The sequence below is a fragment of the Geospiza fortis genome, unplaced genomic scaffold (assembly GCF_000277835.1).
Source record: "Geospiza fortis unplaced genomic scaffold, GeoFor_1.0 scaffold361, whole genome shotgun sequence".
NCBI lineage: Eukaryota > Metazoa > Chordata > Aves > Passeriformes > Thraupidae > Geospiza > Geospiza fortis.
Window position 1 is genome coordinate 298602 of NW_005054356.1, and position 17782 is coordinate 316383.

At 45.1% G+C, this 17782-nt stretch overlaps 1 protein-coding gene across 1 annotated transcript in view; it reads right to left on the bottom strand.

The window, feature by feature from the left end:
- The window catches only part of LOC102040724 (cadherin-4), a 412700-nt gene that overhangs the window by 14531 nt on the left and 380387 nt on the right, over positions 1 to 17782 (bottom strand). The window contains exons 8-9 of the mRNA XM_031059080.1: positions 7635 to 7820; positions 2101 to 2354 (exon numbers count right to left, since the gene is read on the bottom strand). Coding sequence (XP_030914940.1) covers positions 2101 to 2354; positions 7635 to 7820 — 440 coding nt within the window. The remainder of the gene's footprint in view (positions 1 to 2100; positions 2355 to 7634; positions 7821 to 17782) is intronic.

A 17782-nucleotide genomic window follows, 5' to 3' on the forward strand; every position in this document is an offset into this window, starting at 1 on the left:
ACTGCTGTGAGGCTCCTGCCCTTTCTCTGCTAAATGACCAGGGATCCAGTTTCAAAGCTGGCTTTGTGAATGTGTCTGTGGCTAATGAGGATAACCTGAGGTGTGACACTGCCCATGCCAAGCTGTGCATTACTGGAGATGCTCCTGCTTCCTCATCTTCTATTTGTAAAAACTCTGTTTCATCAAAGACTATTTAGGGACTGAAATCTGTATGCAAGGCTCTAGCAGCTGGATCAGCTCTGCAAAGTGCTTATCATGGATCTGTAGGTTTAGCCTTTTGGGTATCTTTTTTCCTAACTCACCAATGTCAACTGTGAAGTAAAAAATAAAATATCTTTTTTACATCTCACGAAGACAGGACCCCAAAACCACCCCACTGGTTCCTGCAAAGCCTGGGCATTGGCTGTCCTGATGCAAAGGGAGAGAGATTGCACTGGGGTTTGGAAATGAGGGGCTGTGGATGCTCAAGATGCATATCCTGGAAGCCCTAGAAAGAAACAACCCAAGTAACTGGCTGCTCATACTCACAGGAAACTTTACAAGACCCTGCACATGCCCTGTGCAACGACAGGAACAGCAGGCACTCGTCTGGATTACAGATCACTCCCCTCCAGGTTAGAGGGAGTACTCAATCACAAATGAGTTGTTCTCCCCTCTGAATACCAGCCCTGGTACAGACATCAGGGAAATAAAGACCCTTCGAAGGCCAATATTTCAAAAAGAACATAAGAAAAATGGGCTTGTTAGTTAGGATGGTCTCTTTCCTCCAAAGTCACAATCCCTGTCGAAAGACAACAAGATGAGGCAGTGAATAAACTACCATTTTCTAGATCCGACAGCTCTGTGCCAGGTGAAATATTTCAAACTCTTCCTGACACAAAATGTCACAACTGATGCGAGTTTAAGTGGCCTCAGCCATGGTCATGTCGTATACTCAGGTTTTGACAAAAATACCACAGCTCTTACAGACTGGGAACAAAAAAAGAAAACAATTTCTGTGGATGTAAAAGTATCCAAGATCAGGAAATGCATTTCCTGTCTGCACAGAGGGAGCTGAAATAGTTGTGAAAGTGTCACAAGGACTCATTCTCACCTACACTTTTCTGCCAATTATTTCCTGCTGGGAAGGTGGGTGAGCTGGGGTCCTGGACCCTGGATTCAGACCCTGCTCTGCCCAGGTGGGACAAAACAGAGTGAGTGACACCCTCCTGGTCACAGCACGAATTAAAAGTGATCTTAAGCTGCTTGGATAGAAATCTGACTTTTACAAGGTTAAAATATTTCCAGCTGAATCCCATTCATAGGGAAAGCAGCTAAGGGAGGTTATGTTAGGGAGGTGCTCTGAAGAAAAAGGGACGTTTGGAACAAATTGCACCTACTGGGAGCAGGCAAGGGGAGCACTGGTGAGATACAGACCAAGCACCAATGGCCTGTGAATGGGTGTTTGACTGCTCAGGCAAAACTGAACAATATGGCACTTTAAAACCCTGCCCAGCAGCTGTTTGTAACCCCACCAGCCTTGCTCTGAACTAGCCACAACTCCTCTTGCACTGTGCTTTTAAAAGCAAGGTTGAACCTAAATGCTCTGGAAGCAACACAAGGCATGATTAAAAATCCCAGCCATTCCCTTTGAATACCCAGGCCTAGCCCTTTCTCAGCCCTTTGCCTCAGTTTCCCCCCTTAAAACGAAATAACAAAGATGCCTTTTTCTAAACCTCTGTGTTTATGAAGTGCATGAACCACACAGGTCAGAGCACCCTGGATGAGGCAGAGCCAAAGACTTTGTATGAAGTAGCCCTGATCTCTGTAATCTGCTTCACTTGAAGGTGTGATCTGCCCCACAGCAAGCCAGTAACCCAGGAACCAACTCTGTCTGCTCTCCTTGACCCTGCTCAGAGCCTTACCTGGAGCAGGGGGCTGTGAGTTTACAGATTTGCATGACACCGTGCAGTGCTCGACCGCAGGTGCCACTCCCTGCCAAGATCTCACTCACATCCCACCAGCCAGTTTGGAAATCAGCTTTCAGCTGCTTGGCTCCCCAGATGCATGCAGCTGAACCCCCCAGCTGCAGGGGAGCCCCCAGGCTGCCTGGTGTCCCACCTTACTGCCTGCTGCATGAAGCGATCGGGATCCACCGCCGAGAACGTGGTCAGCACCGTCCCCGTGGGCACCCCTTCCTCCAGCCTGATCAGCTTGTGGTTGGTTGGGAAATACGGCGCTTCGTTGACATCTGTGACTGAAATGGTGACTCCTGCTGTCGACTGGAAGGACATCTGGATGCCACTGGCCAGGGGAGCTTGGTTTGATACCATCACTGTCAGCATGAAAGCTCTGTTCATCTCGTAATCGACTGCCTAAAACAAACAAACAAGCAGGTGTAGAGCCAAGCAGAGAATAAATTCTACCTTCTGGCTGGAAGCTGCAAGACTAGAAGGCCGATGATATCAAAGTCATTGCCTGATCTTGTTTCCTCCTGAGCTCAGTTCTTTTGAAGGTGTAAATCCAGAGCAATTTCAATCCAGTGGAGGATTTGGCCTTCCAGTTTTTGGAGGGTCAAGTAGTTAAAAAAAATTCCACAAAGGAAAAACTGCAAACAGCAGGGAGCATTTTCCCTGTGTTTTGTTCCAATGCTAAGTGGTTTCCAAAAGACAACCTGCCTGTGAGAGCTGAGCATCAAATGAACAAACCCACCCAGGGCTGCTCTAATGCAACAGGTGGAGCCTGTTCAGAGGGTTGGGATGAGCACTTAGCAGTGCTATTAGCACTGAAACTGCTGACTGTGGAACCAGGACAGTCTCTGTGGACTCATGAGCCTGAAGGGCTCTTTATTTTCCCTCTTAAATGAGTTTATAAGCAAAGGTGGAGCTGCCAGGAACAATCCCTGGTCAGGTTAAGCAGGTGGTCCTTCCAGTGGGACCTCTCATCCTCCTGCAAGGCACCTCGTGGTCTCTGGAGGTTGCCTACAGCTCTTACAGCTGGGTTTTGCTGCTGGGAGGCCACAGATCTCTTCTCAACACACACATGAAGACGATGTGTCTGTCCCAGGAGCCAGACAAGAGTGAAAAGCCTTTGCTGGCACGACTGACTGAGCCCAGTATAATAATAATTTCTAAACCATCCCACTAATTATTATGAGGGAAGCTGCTAATCATCTGCCAGGGAGGCTTGAGTTATGCAGGATCACACCTCTGCTTGTTAAAAACTGCTTTGCCATGATTTATAAATTTAGAAGCATATCCATCCTCCCTAATACCTTCTCCAGCGCTGAGTCTGCAGAGCACTCACTCAGGGTGTGAAACACCACAGCTACACAGACTTGGACAGGGATTTACAGCAGCAGGAGCTGCCTGCCATGTCCTGTTTAAAACCCAGTATTGTCAGGAGGGAAATCAAATCATAGGAGCCTACACGAGAGAAACAAATTTCAGGGGCAAGAGGTAAACCAGCGGAATCTCTCCTCGATTGAAGTGCAAATGTTCCCCATGCTAAATGGCTTCCTGACAGGCAGGGCCAACATTTAATAAATAAAAGGAAGCATAAAGATTCCCAGTACACCCACCCGTGCTGACTCACGGACTTGTGCTGCATTCAAAACCAATGCATGCTAAAAGTTCCCATTTCAACACTATTCAAGGCCTTGAAACAATTTGACTAATGCATTTCCTCAATGTCTTTTCATACCCCCTCTAATTTATATTCCTGCAGTTTTCTTTTTTTTTTTTCTTTTTTTTTTTCATGCTGCTCTGTTTGCTAGGCTGCCCACAGCCACCCTGCACCCAAGGGGGCTCAGAGGCAGCTGGGGGCTGAGCAGCTCCATGGGGAATGATGTGGGCAACTTGCTGCTGCTGATGCTCAGGACACACAGCTCTGCTAGGATGTGGTCTGAGGTAAAGTAGTGGGGTTTTTTCCCCCCAAAAATGTAGGGCTGCTCTCTAAGCTTCTTCCTCTTAAATCTGGTAGCAACAAAACTTGGGCTGCAGAAAAATCATGCAAGGAGCAGAGCTGGACCAGGATCAGGCACCCCAAAGGATGTCTAGGAGGCATCAGTGTCACCAAACAGTGTCCACCACACTTCAGTCTGCAAGACAGAGCTGATCTGCTCATTTCTCCTGTGTCCACTGAATCCTATTTTACACTGATTAAAAACAAAAACAAACAAACAAACAAACAAACAAAAAAAAAAAACACCAAAAAAACAAAAGAGAAGGTAAAATCAAGTCTGTGCTGTCCTGGCAGTTTGGGCTATTGAGCCCCATGGGACAGCAGCCCCTTGCAGCCAGACACTGTCCAGCCCTAAGGCAGAACTTCTTTCACACCTTCATAAGCAATTTATACCAGAACTGTTCATACCTCTGCTGCCTAAAGCTGCCTCCCTCTGAGGATAATGGTGCACAGAGTGCTGAGTGTTCCTCACACCACACTCACCCCTTGCACCTCCATGCATCTCACTGGAAATGCTCTACACTGGTCAATTGATATGGTTTTAGGGACACGGTGGACTTGGCATTGCAAGGTTAACAGCTGATTTAAAAATGATTCTTTGATTCTATGACAGCAGGATCCTGAAAAAGCCCACAGGGCCATTACATCTGGGACAAGGACATGTGGGACTCTTGCATACTTTGCACCTGACATGAAATTAAAAAGCAGCACTTTTGCAGGTGCTCCTTGCTGGCTGTTTGGTGTGTGATCTGGCTGTGAAATATCCCCTGGAGATGCTGCACATCCTCCTCCTTCACCAGCACCTCCAACCTGGCTGCAGCAGAGCGATGCCGAGGGCTTCCCACGTCTCCTCCTTTTCTTGGGGTACTTTTAACTGAAGTGAACAGATTTGCCTGGTGTTATAGTTGAGGCAAATAATAACTAAAGCTTCAGCAGCATCTCCATTATAAATTCACAGCTCTGATCCATGCAGAGTTTATAATAACATTTTACTTAGCTGGCTGCCACAGGGCAGCCACTGCTGCTCTGGGAGATTGTCTTCAGACTCTGTGGTGTCTCATCGGAGTGGGAAGTTTCTCTCTGCCCTTGATCAAGGCTTTCTTTGAAGATTAGGGTCTTGCACAGTTATGGAAATGGTTTGGAAAGGCAAGAACAGGAAAGGGAAATGTTATACTTTTGGTGATCACACTGGAGATACAGATGGGGTTTTGCTGAGGGCAGCTTCAAAATGGCCCCCACGAGCATAATCTGAACTCCAAAGGGAAACCTGGCTTGGAAGGATTTCTGTCCCTCCATTTCAGGCCCCTAAAATGCTGGTGAAGTGGTGGGATTCTGCACAGAGCCTCTGTCCCAGTGCTGCTGCTGTCACCCCTTTGCTTGCAGCAGGAGTGATCTGTGAGTGGCTTTGAAGAGCCACATGAAAATCCAGCCATGTAGGGTCTGTAAATAAATGTTCATTACTTGACTTTAATTTTTTACCTGTGTTTTCAACCCACATCAGTGATCAAACCAGCAAGAGACCGCTCCAACACAGCAAAGAACAAGCTCTGACTGGCCACCCAGTCTGATGAGAATACATCCCCCAAACCTTTAAGCATATTCACTTATTAACAGAGAACAAAATATTTCAAAGAAGGTGGAATCCTAAGAGTCTTCCCTTCTTCACCATGAAAATTTAATCACAAGCAATTTCACTCATTCTCCTTGCTGAAAATACACCAAAAAGCCTCCCAGCCAGATAGGGGTAGGGAACCCTGGTGCCCAGGAGGATCAGGTGAGGCGATGTAGTGAAAACATCCAATGCAATTTCAAGCTCTGAGCTCAGCTTGATGAGATGGGATTTTCATGTGGTTCTCTGCTTTGTGATCACTGTGGGTTACACAGCAGTGGAAAATCAACACCAGCATCAATGGTGTCTTGACAAATCTGCCCTGCTTTCTGCCTGCAAGTTGTGAATAAGGGATGGTTTATTATGCACAAGTCCTTGTGCAGCAGTGTTGATCATGCAAATCCCCTGTTGTTCACTTTGATGTGCCTTTAAACTACAGTCCTGACACTTTGCAAGATTAAGAATAAGGGGTCCTCCCCTACTTGCAATGAAAATGTTGGCATTTCGATTTCAGACTGGCTGCTGATGTCACTGGTAAATTTTTGCACTTTTCTTTGTTGAATGTTTTCTGTTTAAGCAGAAAATATAGATTTGGATATATGTATGCTTACACACATATATGCAAAACATACAAATGTCTAAGCTTGAAGAGGTTTCATAGTAAGGCTGTCAACCATCATCACAGAGCAGTAAAAAGCGATAAATAAGAGGACCCTGCTGAAATACCATCTGGCAGGTAGAATGGTGTGTCCCTTGAAGTTTCAGCAGAGCAGCATCTGCAGACACACACACATAGCCAGGGGTCAGGGAACAGGACAGGCTCACATGTTCCTGCCAGTGTGACCTCACTGGCAGCTCACTGATGCCACTTCTCCTGAGACACAAACTGCACAATAGAATGACTGCAACTTGTTTAGCTAATAACAAGAAAGCAGGGCTCAACACAGAGCTATTCTTGAATTATACTGCTCTTTCAACTTAGCATTTCTACCTACGCTGTTGATTAAAATTTCTGGTGGGGGAAGGCCAGACTTATCAGAAGGTGCTGCCTTTATCCACCCCAGCAGGTACTAATCCTTCCCATGTGCAGTGCACAGTGTGTGTTGTGCAGCTCCTGCACATCTCAACAGCCTGTGTGTGATGTCTTTGCTGTTTTTTGTAGTCAGAGGGAGCACCCACAGGCATCTTATCTGGGAAGAGCTTCAGCGAATGCTGAAGGGATCCAGTGATGTCCTGGCTGTGAGTAATGACTGCAGAAACACCCACTGGCCTCACAACTGGAAGAGAAGTGAATGCTCCAATGAAGATAGAGTCATGTTCTTTGGAAACATGGAGGCAAGGAAGGAAACACAATTTGGCATTTGCTGCAGATATCTTGAGGCTTCCAGCTCTACCAGCACAAGGAGAGAAGAAGGGGTGGTGGATATTTCTGGTTTGATTTCTTGAAACTCTTTAGACAAGATCTTCTGCTGATCCACCTGGGGGGTGGCTTTGAGTGGAACTGTCCTGAACTGAGGATCTGTCCCACACTGTGTGTTTATCACTTAATACAGGAAAAGGAAAATCTCTCCAACAGTTTTTCTGCCAAACAACTCAGTCAAAGGGAAAATTTCTTTCCCTTCTTTTACCAGAAAATTCACCCCTCTGAGATCTCTCCTACACACCCTGCTTTCACAGAGGATCACTTGACTGACCCGGGCAGTGAAACAGTGCCCTTGATCCACAGCAAACAGGGTCTTTTCTGGCTCAAGAAGGGCAGGGCTGCCCAGCCCAGGCTCATTCCCTCTTACAGAGCTCAAAGAGCCAAAGAGAAACAGGAGGTGGAGGTCAGGTTCTGGTGCTGGGAATCCCTTCAGCATGTGAGGCTTTTTGAAAGCTCACAGTGGGCTGTGTTGAGCTGGGAAACCAGAAAACCCAGAACCAGTGCCATATGCTGGAGAGTATTCAGGCCTCCTACACACAGAGACATGGGGAACAACAGATCCAAGCACTGGCACTTCCAGGCAGGGAAGGCACGAAACAACTGCAGGCCATCCCTGCAGCTGTAGGGTGACAAACACAGCGTCTCTGGCTCCCCCCTCACCTTCACCACGGTGACCATGCCCTCGTTGGTGACGGGGTCGGTGCGGATGGTGAAGTGGCCCGAGGGGTCCCCGCTGATGATGCGGTAGATGGCGTTCCAGTTGGGAGAGTGCGGCTGGTCCCGGTCCAGCACCGTCAGGTTTGCCACCACGACCTCCACTCTGTTCTCAGGCACTTCTCCTGAATACTGCAAAGGAAAGACAGGGGTGGTCATGGAGGGAGCTTTCTGTCCATCCTCACACCACCCTCCCCTCTCCCTCCATCACCATGCCCATTGGGATGCCAGTCCCATGAAGAGGACCATCTGTAATGAGCAACACTTCTCTTTCTCAATTCTGTTTTTCTGTTGGAACCCTGGTTACTGAGGATTTTAGACTTTCTGTGCTGACAGGCCCTGACCCCCAAGAGAACACTGCATTGCCTTTCCACTGCCTGAGTAAAGCAGTCTGTGAAAGAAATGAATGGCTCAGATATTCCCAGCTTTACTTCTGTATAAATACCCTCTGGGATTCCAGTAGGTTGGATTTGCAGAACAGCTTTCTGAGCTGCTTCCTTGATATCTGAAATCACATCTCAAGGAAGATCCACAGGTTGGTCCTCAGGTTTATTATGAGGAAAAGGCAAGACTTTTCCTATTTTTTTCCTTTGAGTATTTCCCCAAAGCTTAACTTCACCTCTCAGCCCAAAGGAGAACAAACCCACTATCACACAGCCACTGCACATGATTCAGCAAATGCTCCAAGGAATCCAACAAAAAACATTCTCGATATTCTTGCTTAATTACAGCAACCAGAGAGTTAATTGTCAACAGCAGGGGAAAATGGCATACTGAAATGTCTGAATTTTTTAGGATGACTATCTCCATTTATTCTAAGGTATTTTGCCTCACTCAGATTTCAGTGATGGCATTTTATTGCTTCTTCAGTGATTTTACTTCATTTTATTTCTTTCTTGCCCCTGATTTTGTCTCATTATTTGAAGTGCTTCTTGTGATTTTGCCACAGCCTTTCCTGGTGCTTAATTCTCTCACTTAGCACTGATTTCCATGGAGCATGTCCCGTTCAGGCACATCCTGGCACATTAACTGCATTCTTTCCTGCTTTCCAGCCACTGATTTATCTCATGGGTGATCAGGGATCCTGGCCTGTGAATACTTGCAGTATTTGGGGCTCAAAAGCTGCCAGTAAGACACATTCCCAAATTTTCAGCTGTCCTCATGTCTCAGCACTGCCTATTAGCAGCACTTGCAAATCAACACTCTGATTGACATATGGCAAATTAAACACTGGGGAAACGCCGGGAGCGGCTGGCTCCGAGTCTGTGACTGAAATTCTGGCCCCAAACTGCAGGAGCAGAGCACTTCTAAAATCTGGCCTTTGGTGTGCACAAATGCCAGGTTGTGTAAATGATAATAAATCATTCCTTCGTTAGCACAAGAGTCCGTTTCCCCTCCTAACCCATCTCCATCCTTTGGCATCTCTCCGTTACGGATGCTTGTATTTAGTATACATTATTTCACCACTGACAGCAAAAATATTCAATCTGCCTTATGCTAATGTGAATTTAAATTTGCCCTTTAGTGGTATCCTCAATGGCATCTTGCCCTCTTTTCTGCTATGCACCTGTCCTAAACAAGTTTTCATTAGTGAATGCAGATGGCATCTCTTTCCAGCCATGCAGAGTGCTGGGGAAGAACAGTGGGAAGCTGCAGGATAATTCTTATTCTGCTACATGCTACAGCTCTTCTTTTCTCCTTATTTCCCCTGATCTCACTTGTTCTTTACCCATTCTCTTGCCCAATTTGGAGTCTCTGCGGCACACAGCTTAAGCAAGGGAAATATATGGAAATTTATCAAAAGCCTCTTGAAAAATCCATTAGATTATGTCATATGTACACTCTACTATCAACCTTGTCTGAACTCAAGCAGATTAGTTAAACAGGATCATCTCTTCCTAAATCCACACTAGTTATTGCCCATTACATTAAATTAATGTTGTATGGCATGGCAGCAGTGACAAGCTGACGAGCCCCCAGTCTCTTTTAGGCTGCACTGCTGACAACAAGGTATCATACTGTAATTCCAAAGGAGTTAAACACTCTGTGAAACCACCTCAAATCTTCAACCCAGGACCACAGATTTCATCTGCCAATCCTAGGCTTATGCCCTGCAGAACCAAACAGAATTAAGTCATCAAGAACAAACCATCAGCTGCATTTAACCCATTTAAGAGGGCCAGTCCTGTATGATCCCTGAACACCTTCAGTAGGTCACAGCCCAGGTGCTGCCAATGAGTTTGGGTTACATGGAAAAGCCCCACACAACAGATTTTACAGCAGCTCCTCTAGCAGCCATCACAACATCTATTTTCAGCCCACAGTGATAGAGCTTACACATTTTTAAACATGAGGTTATATTAAAAATTATAAATACACAAGCACATGCCAACATAAAGCCTGGAGGAAGATCACAGCAGCCTATAAAGCTTTTCCACTGGGGTGAATACCACAGTGCTCAGCACATCCTGGGCAATCCAGGAGTTCATCCACTTGTTGTTGACCTCTGTTAGGTACAGTTAGGAAAGTATCAGTCCTAAGCAGAATTGAGAGTGGATACTGCTTACTGTGCTTATAAAGCAAAGTATTATTCTGAGGAGAACAGAGCACCTTCACTGGAATCAAAGGAGCTATCCAAAGCTATTCAGGGTGAAAAGCAAATCTTGGAGACATGTGCCATGAAGAAAAGAGTAATTTTCATCAGCTACAGATCAGCAGCTACTGGGAATTCAAACTGGAGTCTGCCTTTCCTCCCTCTCACACTCCCCCACTATCATTATTATAGGTAAATGCTGTAATGTGTATTGTCCACAATTGTCTTTCCCTTTAATAAAATTAAGTAATGACATTAAATTACACCTGCGAAAGGAAGGATGGCAGCTCAAAGCTACCCACACTTCTTTAATGTCATTCCCTCCCTACCCTGGAGTAATTCAGGATAATGAACATCTTTCACTATGCTGCTTTCCAGCATTCCCTCTGCTCTAAGTTCTCTTTCATAAGATTACAATTGATTTTCAAATAAAGAGAAGCATATCTATTCAAACAAGGTAAAACAATGAGCAACAGAGGAGCTGCTGGAGTAAACACAAGATTGATAAAGCAGTGCTTGACCTATACCTCTAGCATTTACTCATATTCCCCTGTATTTCATTTAGCTTCACTTTCAATTGTTGCATTTGAAGTCCTTGATTTCCAGAAAAATTTTAAAGACCACTCATAAAGATTTCTCTGGCTGATTGCTACACACTTCCCTTCCCTTCTCAGATAGGGATTTGTTCTGAAACTGTCACATTCTTAAATCCTTAAATTCTGTGGGGGTATTTTTTTCTCCTCCTCCTATAAAGGCCTGTGCTGGCAAAACTCCTTCTCCCACTCCCCTTGAGCTGGCCCCTCTGAAGTTATGCCTTGCTGGAAAGGAAGTAATTCATTCTGATTTTTGGGTTGGTACTAAAATTGGTTAATCCCAGAATTTGTCTTTCATGTCATTTGGACCTGACAGCACATAAACACGCAGACAAATATCATTGCAGAGGAGAAAGGGATTGATGTGGGGGACAAATGATGAATCCACACCATGACTTGACTTTGTGCAATAAATCTGGAGTCTGGGCAGTGAAGCCATGCACAGCTGAGTAAAACCAATTAGCTACTGCAGCCATTCCTAGGGAGGTGTGGGATTGAGACAGATGAACACAAAGATAATTATTCAGGCTTCCTTCTAAAGGGAATTCCTTTTTTTTCCCCAATGTTCTTACTTCTTTCTCCGGTTGGTTTTGCTAAAAAGCTGCATAGGCAAAGACTTGTTCAGATGAATGTCTGCAGGAAAGATCCTTCTGTTGCCTCCAAGATTCACTAATGATGACCCAACATTTGTTCCAGGCAGCAGTGGTTTATGAAGGCAGAATTGCCTGGACAAACAGTGTTTCATGACCTGTAGCTATGGATTAACAGAAGAATAAGGGCATCTCAGTGCTCTTATTGGACTCTGAGCCCCTCCCCAGACAGATATGACTGCTGCAAAGTGCTGAATCTTCTCTCTAGGTCCCTTAGGCTGGGAGAAAGTGAAATGAGAGTGCATGGGGTGGTGGGGAGTCCCATTCCTCCCCAGTTCCTGCTGCCAGTCTGCCCCATTAGGAGAAGGTGATGTGCAGCCAGTGAGCCCAGCACTCAGGGGGCTCCACTGGCTGAATAAAACCCACAGCCCCTCACACTTCAGGGTATCCCCCCAACTCCATGCTGGCATCCCGAGCACGGGTTTGCCTTTTCTGCTAACAAAGATTCTTGAAAAGCAGGAAAATTAATAAACAACTGTGGTCTGGTGATGTGCCTGCCCAACTGCAGCACAGAAACAAGCAAATGCCATCCTAATTGATTGCTTCTTATTCTATCTTTATAGGCCTGCATTTTTTATTGTGTGGGTTGAATGAGCCCAGAGGTGTAAAAAACTTCTAGATTGTACTCTGCGTATCTGCCAACTTGATATTTAGATCAATAATGCTCTTTCTTGCCCCCCCTGCCCCCCCGCCACTCCTACTACTGGTAATTTAGCTTTTCTTCCTAGCAGACTAATTGCTGTTTTCTTAAGCCTTACTATCAATTCTGTGACCTTTAATTTCCAATATAGTTTTCTGTGGGGACGGCTGTGCTGGGCTGTGAGTTATCCCAGCTCTCAGCTGCTGTGACAGTCACACAGGGACTGCCAGGGTCTCCCTCCACTGTGTGCAAAGGAGACCATGAGCTTGCTCAAATCCCCACAAAACCCCTGTAAAGTCTGCCTTATTTTGAAAGCCAGGCTTTGAGATGCTCATTTCTGGTTTTATTAAACTACTCACTCCTGTGAGGTCTCGAGTGATCACCGCTGATGTCCTCACTGCTTTTTGAGGCTGCTCTGCATTCCACCAGCTGGCAGCCCCTCCATAAACCTCTGGGCTGTTGTTTTTTCCGGGTTCATGGCCACAAAATCCTGTGCACTGCTTCAGTTTCACATCCACGAGGATCTACTCCAGCATCCATCCATGCATTCACACCCAGCTGCCATGGTGCTCCCTCTCAGAGGAACTGCCTGGGCTGCAGGCATCACCTCGTGGTGCTCAGGCAGGACTCAGCCTTGCCCAGCCCACCCAAGGAAGTGCATGACAATGAGCTCACCAGCTTTGAAAAGATGCTTTGGAAGTTTTGCCTTTGTGCTCAGCAGTTTGTGCCATTAAAGCAGCTTACCTGCCTGCAAAGGAGCAGGGTGGGCTGCACACAAGGCACCCACCTGCTCACAGGGAGTTTGTGCAGGAAGCTCCAGTGATGCTCAGCGTGGTCTCCATGTGCTGGTTTCTTTTTCTTTGGAAGAGTTTGGAGAACAACAGCAAGCCCTGAAGTTTGGCACTGGTGAAGCTGATCTCAGGCTGGAGCACAGACAAGCTCGGTCGTGCTCCTGCCACAGGTGACAGCCACTGGCTTTACACTTTGTCTTTCCTGGTGTCATTTTTTCAAAATCTCAAGTAATGACTAACTCTGGATCAACACACAAATTTTATTATTTCAATATGAAGACAAAGCTGCAGCAGAGGAGAATAAAGCAATACCCTCTCTTTCAGAAGCAGCAAAAGAAAACCCTCTTACTTCAGACTGTGTGAAGAAGGAACATGTAGGTTTCACCTTGGTTCAAAGACTCTTTGAGTACTTGCCAGGAGTTCAGAGCACATAATAGTAAAAGGATATTAAAAAAAAAAAAGTAGTTTGCATATCTAACAAAGAGCACTAATTTTTTTCATTATCAGATGTTACATTCCTTTGATAGTATGAAAAGATGTTGCAGAAATGATGACACAGGACACCATTCTGCTGCAAGATAACCATTTCCAAATAAATATATCTTAAGAAATGAGGTCTGAAGTTTGCATAGAAATTTAGATATTTTATAAAAATGCATTACAACACAAAGGAGCTTTTCACAATGTTCATATGAAAGGTTTAAAAAGAGATTAAATTATGTCCTTGCAAGGCATATAGCCTTGTCAAGAAAAAAAAAATTCTACATTAACCCGTGTAGGAAAGTTGGACTTTATCTCTATTTCAAAGGCTGTAAAGAACCACTTTAATCAACCTACTTGACTTTGGAGACTTGCACATCTCACTGAAACTCATGAAATCTGGCATAGTGTGGTTTCCAGAACACAAAAGCCTTTAATCCGTAAACCGACACTCTTGTACATTCAAATCCCGATACTATCTCCTTGTTAGGAACAAAAATTGTGAATTTATCCAAAATGGGATCTCATCTCCTCTAAATGATGTAGCCTTTGCAACAGTGACCTTTAACAATGGTTATACCCAACAATGAAAGATTTTATGTCAGGAACCAGTGGAAACAATATACATTAAAATTCTGATCTGATAGCACAGCCCTTTATTTTTCAGTTTTAGACAAGGATCCTTTGAACATTCCATTTGCTCTCTTGTCTAACATACCTTTGTTTCTTGCCCACAGAATGAACAGCAGGAAAAGGTGGCTGATACTTTTCTGCAGACTATTTGATTGTCAGGCGTAATTAGCAATGCTCTCTTTAAAATAGAGACATAGATTTTAAAACAGCTGGAACTGCCTACAAAGCCTCATTCTTAAAAAAAAAAACCCCTATATACATACATTTATATAACAGAACAGTTTTGAACAGATACATCATAACTCTACAGTGCTTGACAGCCCTATGCTTCCCTTCAGCTGCAGAACCAAAAGCTGAAGTGACTTGTCTGTCTCCTGAGGCAGCTGCAGAAGGGGCTGGAGCCATACCCTGTGCTGGGGCAGAATGCTGAGAAAATCATTAATTCATGTGTTACTTGATAAATCCATTAGGTCAGCCTGGATTAGCCTATTGATCTCCCCAGTGCATTGCCACAGAGCCCTGTGATCCTGGCTGAGCTGCCAGGAAAAGCCCCAGGAAGGCTGGCAGGGAACTGGGATGAGCTGATCCCAGCACGGCTCTTCCCAGGCTCTGAGCTCCACTGGGAGCCCAACCTGGTTTGTTTGGGCTGGGGTGAAACAGGCCAAAGAAGCTTGTTGTGCTTCCCAGCCGGGAAGCTCCACCAGCTCAAATCGAACCACCATGGTTTAATGAGGCTTTCCAAGGCCAGCTCTGGGCTGAGGAGGAGAATTAGAATATTTTGTATATAACCAAAAGCAGAAAGAGGCACAACACCTACAAGAAACCATTCAAATCTGGGGGAAATGCTACAGGTGGAAAAATGTCAGACAAGAAACATGGGTAGAAATGTGATACCCTGACCTGGAATTGCCAAAGCAGTGGCCCCTGCATCCCCCACCATGGCACAGGGGAGCTTTCCAATGTACTTTTACTGCCTGAAATAATCAGCTCCCTAAAAAGAGGATGCAATCAATTCATTTGTTGGCATGTCAGACCTCGCATTTCCTTCTCCTGCAAACTGCAAAGCAGCAAAAAACCATGATGCTTTGAGCAACAGTATGAAAACAAGATTTTCCTGATTTACATGTAAACCAGAGCAGCAAAAATTGAGTGAGAGAGCTCAGCTCCTAAGTGAGCAAAATGTACTCCACAGGTCTGGCTCTGCATCTCTTGGTGAGATGTGTCTAGAAGGGGATGTTTCAATTCAGGCACCTGTAATAAAGTTTCATAAAGAAGGGCCTTAAGCTGATAAGTTTGGTTTAGGATTTTCTTATTAACTGCCCATTCCCCATAATGAGTTTTTAATTTAATTTTTTCAGATTTTAAGGCATATGAAAGCTGCTCATGTGCCTCTGGGATCTTAAGATGGGTATTTGGGAAAGGAAGAATTATTAGAGTACTGAAACTGATTTTTACATATGCTATAATCCTACTATTGAGATTTTTAACAAGTTTCCAATGCAGAACAGCTCAGCCCATCTGCACACTGACTCCTGCTCAAACTTCCTCTGCACTGCAATTGGAATCTTTGTTATTTCCAGTTTAGTCTCAGAATCAGCACACAGAGGGATTTTGGGTTTTTTTAATGAGCAGGTTGGAACTCCATCATCAGGCACTGAAGACCCTCTGGTCTGGCCAAAAAAAGAGTTCCTGACCGGATGGAGCAGTCTTGTAGGAGAAAGCTACTGAAGCAGGTTTTATTCTGAAAATGTGGATTATTCTGTGGCTTAAAGACACGATCTTCTGCACTGGTGACACCATGGCCATTTTTTTATGTCCTTACTGATGCTTAAAATATTATGGCAGTGTCTGCCAGCAGAGTGAGAACTTGCACTCACAGGAGATTTGTGCCAGGGCTCGTACAGGAAAGGCCGGAGTGCCTAAAATGTCAGAATTACAGAATGGTTTGTGTTTGAAGGGACCTGTACAGGTCACCTAGCCCAACTCTCTGCCACCTTCACCTAGGTGAGAATCTGGCATTCTAGAGAAATGCCTGCCTGTTGACAGTAACTCAGAGCACAGAGAAGACTACATTAAATACTGTGTAATTCATCAGCCTTGCCATGAAAAAGAGGCTTCTTGCTGAAATTTTTGTTTACAACATTTCCTGTGGAATGGAGTAGAGGAATAGAGTGAGAAACACAAGATATTGGGTCAAAGAAAAGATGGGTTGTAAATTCAGGAAAGAAAAGACTATAATTTCTCCTTTCTTTATTTTTTAGCAATCAAAACCTGTTATTGCACTATGCTGAAAAACTCTGCCATGCTCAAAAAAAACTTTGTAAACCTTTCACCCATTCTCTGATTTTAACTGGCTGTTCTCTGTGTTGTGACCCTTTCTTCTACAACTGGGAAGCTTTAAGACATCCTGGACAGCTAGAAAGATTTGATAAGAGAAAACTCAGAGCACTCCCAAATCCTTTGCTAAATCTCCCTTTTTCTTCCCCCACAGCATGTCACTAAAGATTTCCTAAGTGAAATGTACTTAATGAAGTTCCAGATATATATCCTCTTAAAATGACAGCCCTCAGAAGCAACTGTTTTTAAAGCAAAAGAATATTGGAGAACTAAAAACCTGCCGACCCAAGGAAGTTAGCCAACCCCAGGAGGGGATTTATTTCAGTGCCTTCCAATAATGGAGTCACAGAATGTATTTAAATTTCTCAGCCCCACACCCGTGCCTGAGATGCTGAGGACTTTAGAGATAATGAAGTAATCCAGCACAAATGGGTGTTTGCCAGAGCTGTGTGGATATCCAGCCCAACCATGATGGTGCTGGGTGTCTACATTCAGACAACTGAATGAGCCTCTCCAAGGCCAGATCTGGGTTGAGGAGGAGAATTAGGATATTTTGTATAGAACCAAAAAGCAGAAAGAGGCACAACATCTACAAGAAACCACTCAAATTTGAGGGAAATGCTACAGGTGGAAAAATGTCAGGCCAGAAACATGGGTAGATATGTGATAGAGGAGCATCAGCGTCTGATTTCTCCTTGAAACTGCAGCCTGACTGACACAGCAGAGATGATGGCAACAGCATCTGATCCCCACACAGGGATCTGGTGGGGCAGCCCAGGGCAATTTCCATGGCAGCACAGCACAGAGTAACGAGGGCATCTCCCTCTGCATTTCCTCTGACTCCAGAGATTCTGTCAGTGCCACGTGGCCCCGTCACACCTCCCTGCACACAGGTAGCTCACACCTGCCTGGAACCTCCTTCCCACTGCACAATTCCATGGAAAGCACGGGGTGGGGATGTGGTCAGGGGCTTCTCCCTCTGGATCCTGCACAGGGGAGGAGAGAAACCCCTGCTAAATGAGACACTGAGCCAGGAGACAGCTCTGGAGATGCTCAAATGAGAGGGCTCATGACAAATGGGGATGGCGAGCGATGGCTGACGGGCACTGCCGTGGGCCGGGGGTTGTCTGTGCTTTGATAATATTAGATGGTATTTAATATTAATGAAAATTTAAATGATATTACTAATATAATTATATTGCAATATTAATTATAACATTAACCCAGCTGCACAAACCAGCAGGCTAGAAAGCCAAATGCCAGATCAGTTGATGTGTCACATCCATGCATTGTTAGGTGTCTCCGTGGTGCTGAGGATGGATGTGCCACTCACCCTGTGAGTGACAGCTGCTGAAGCACTGCACAGGCAGGGGGGGT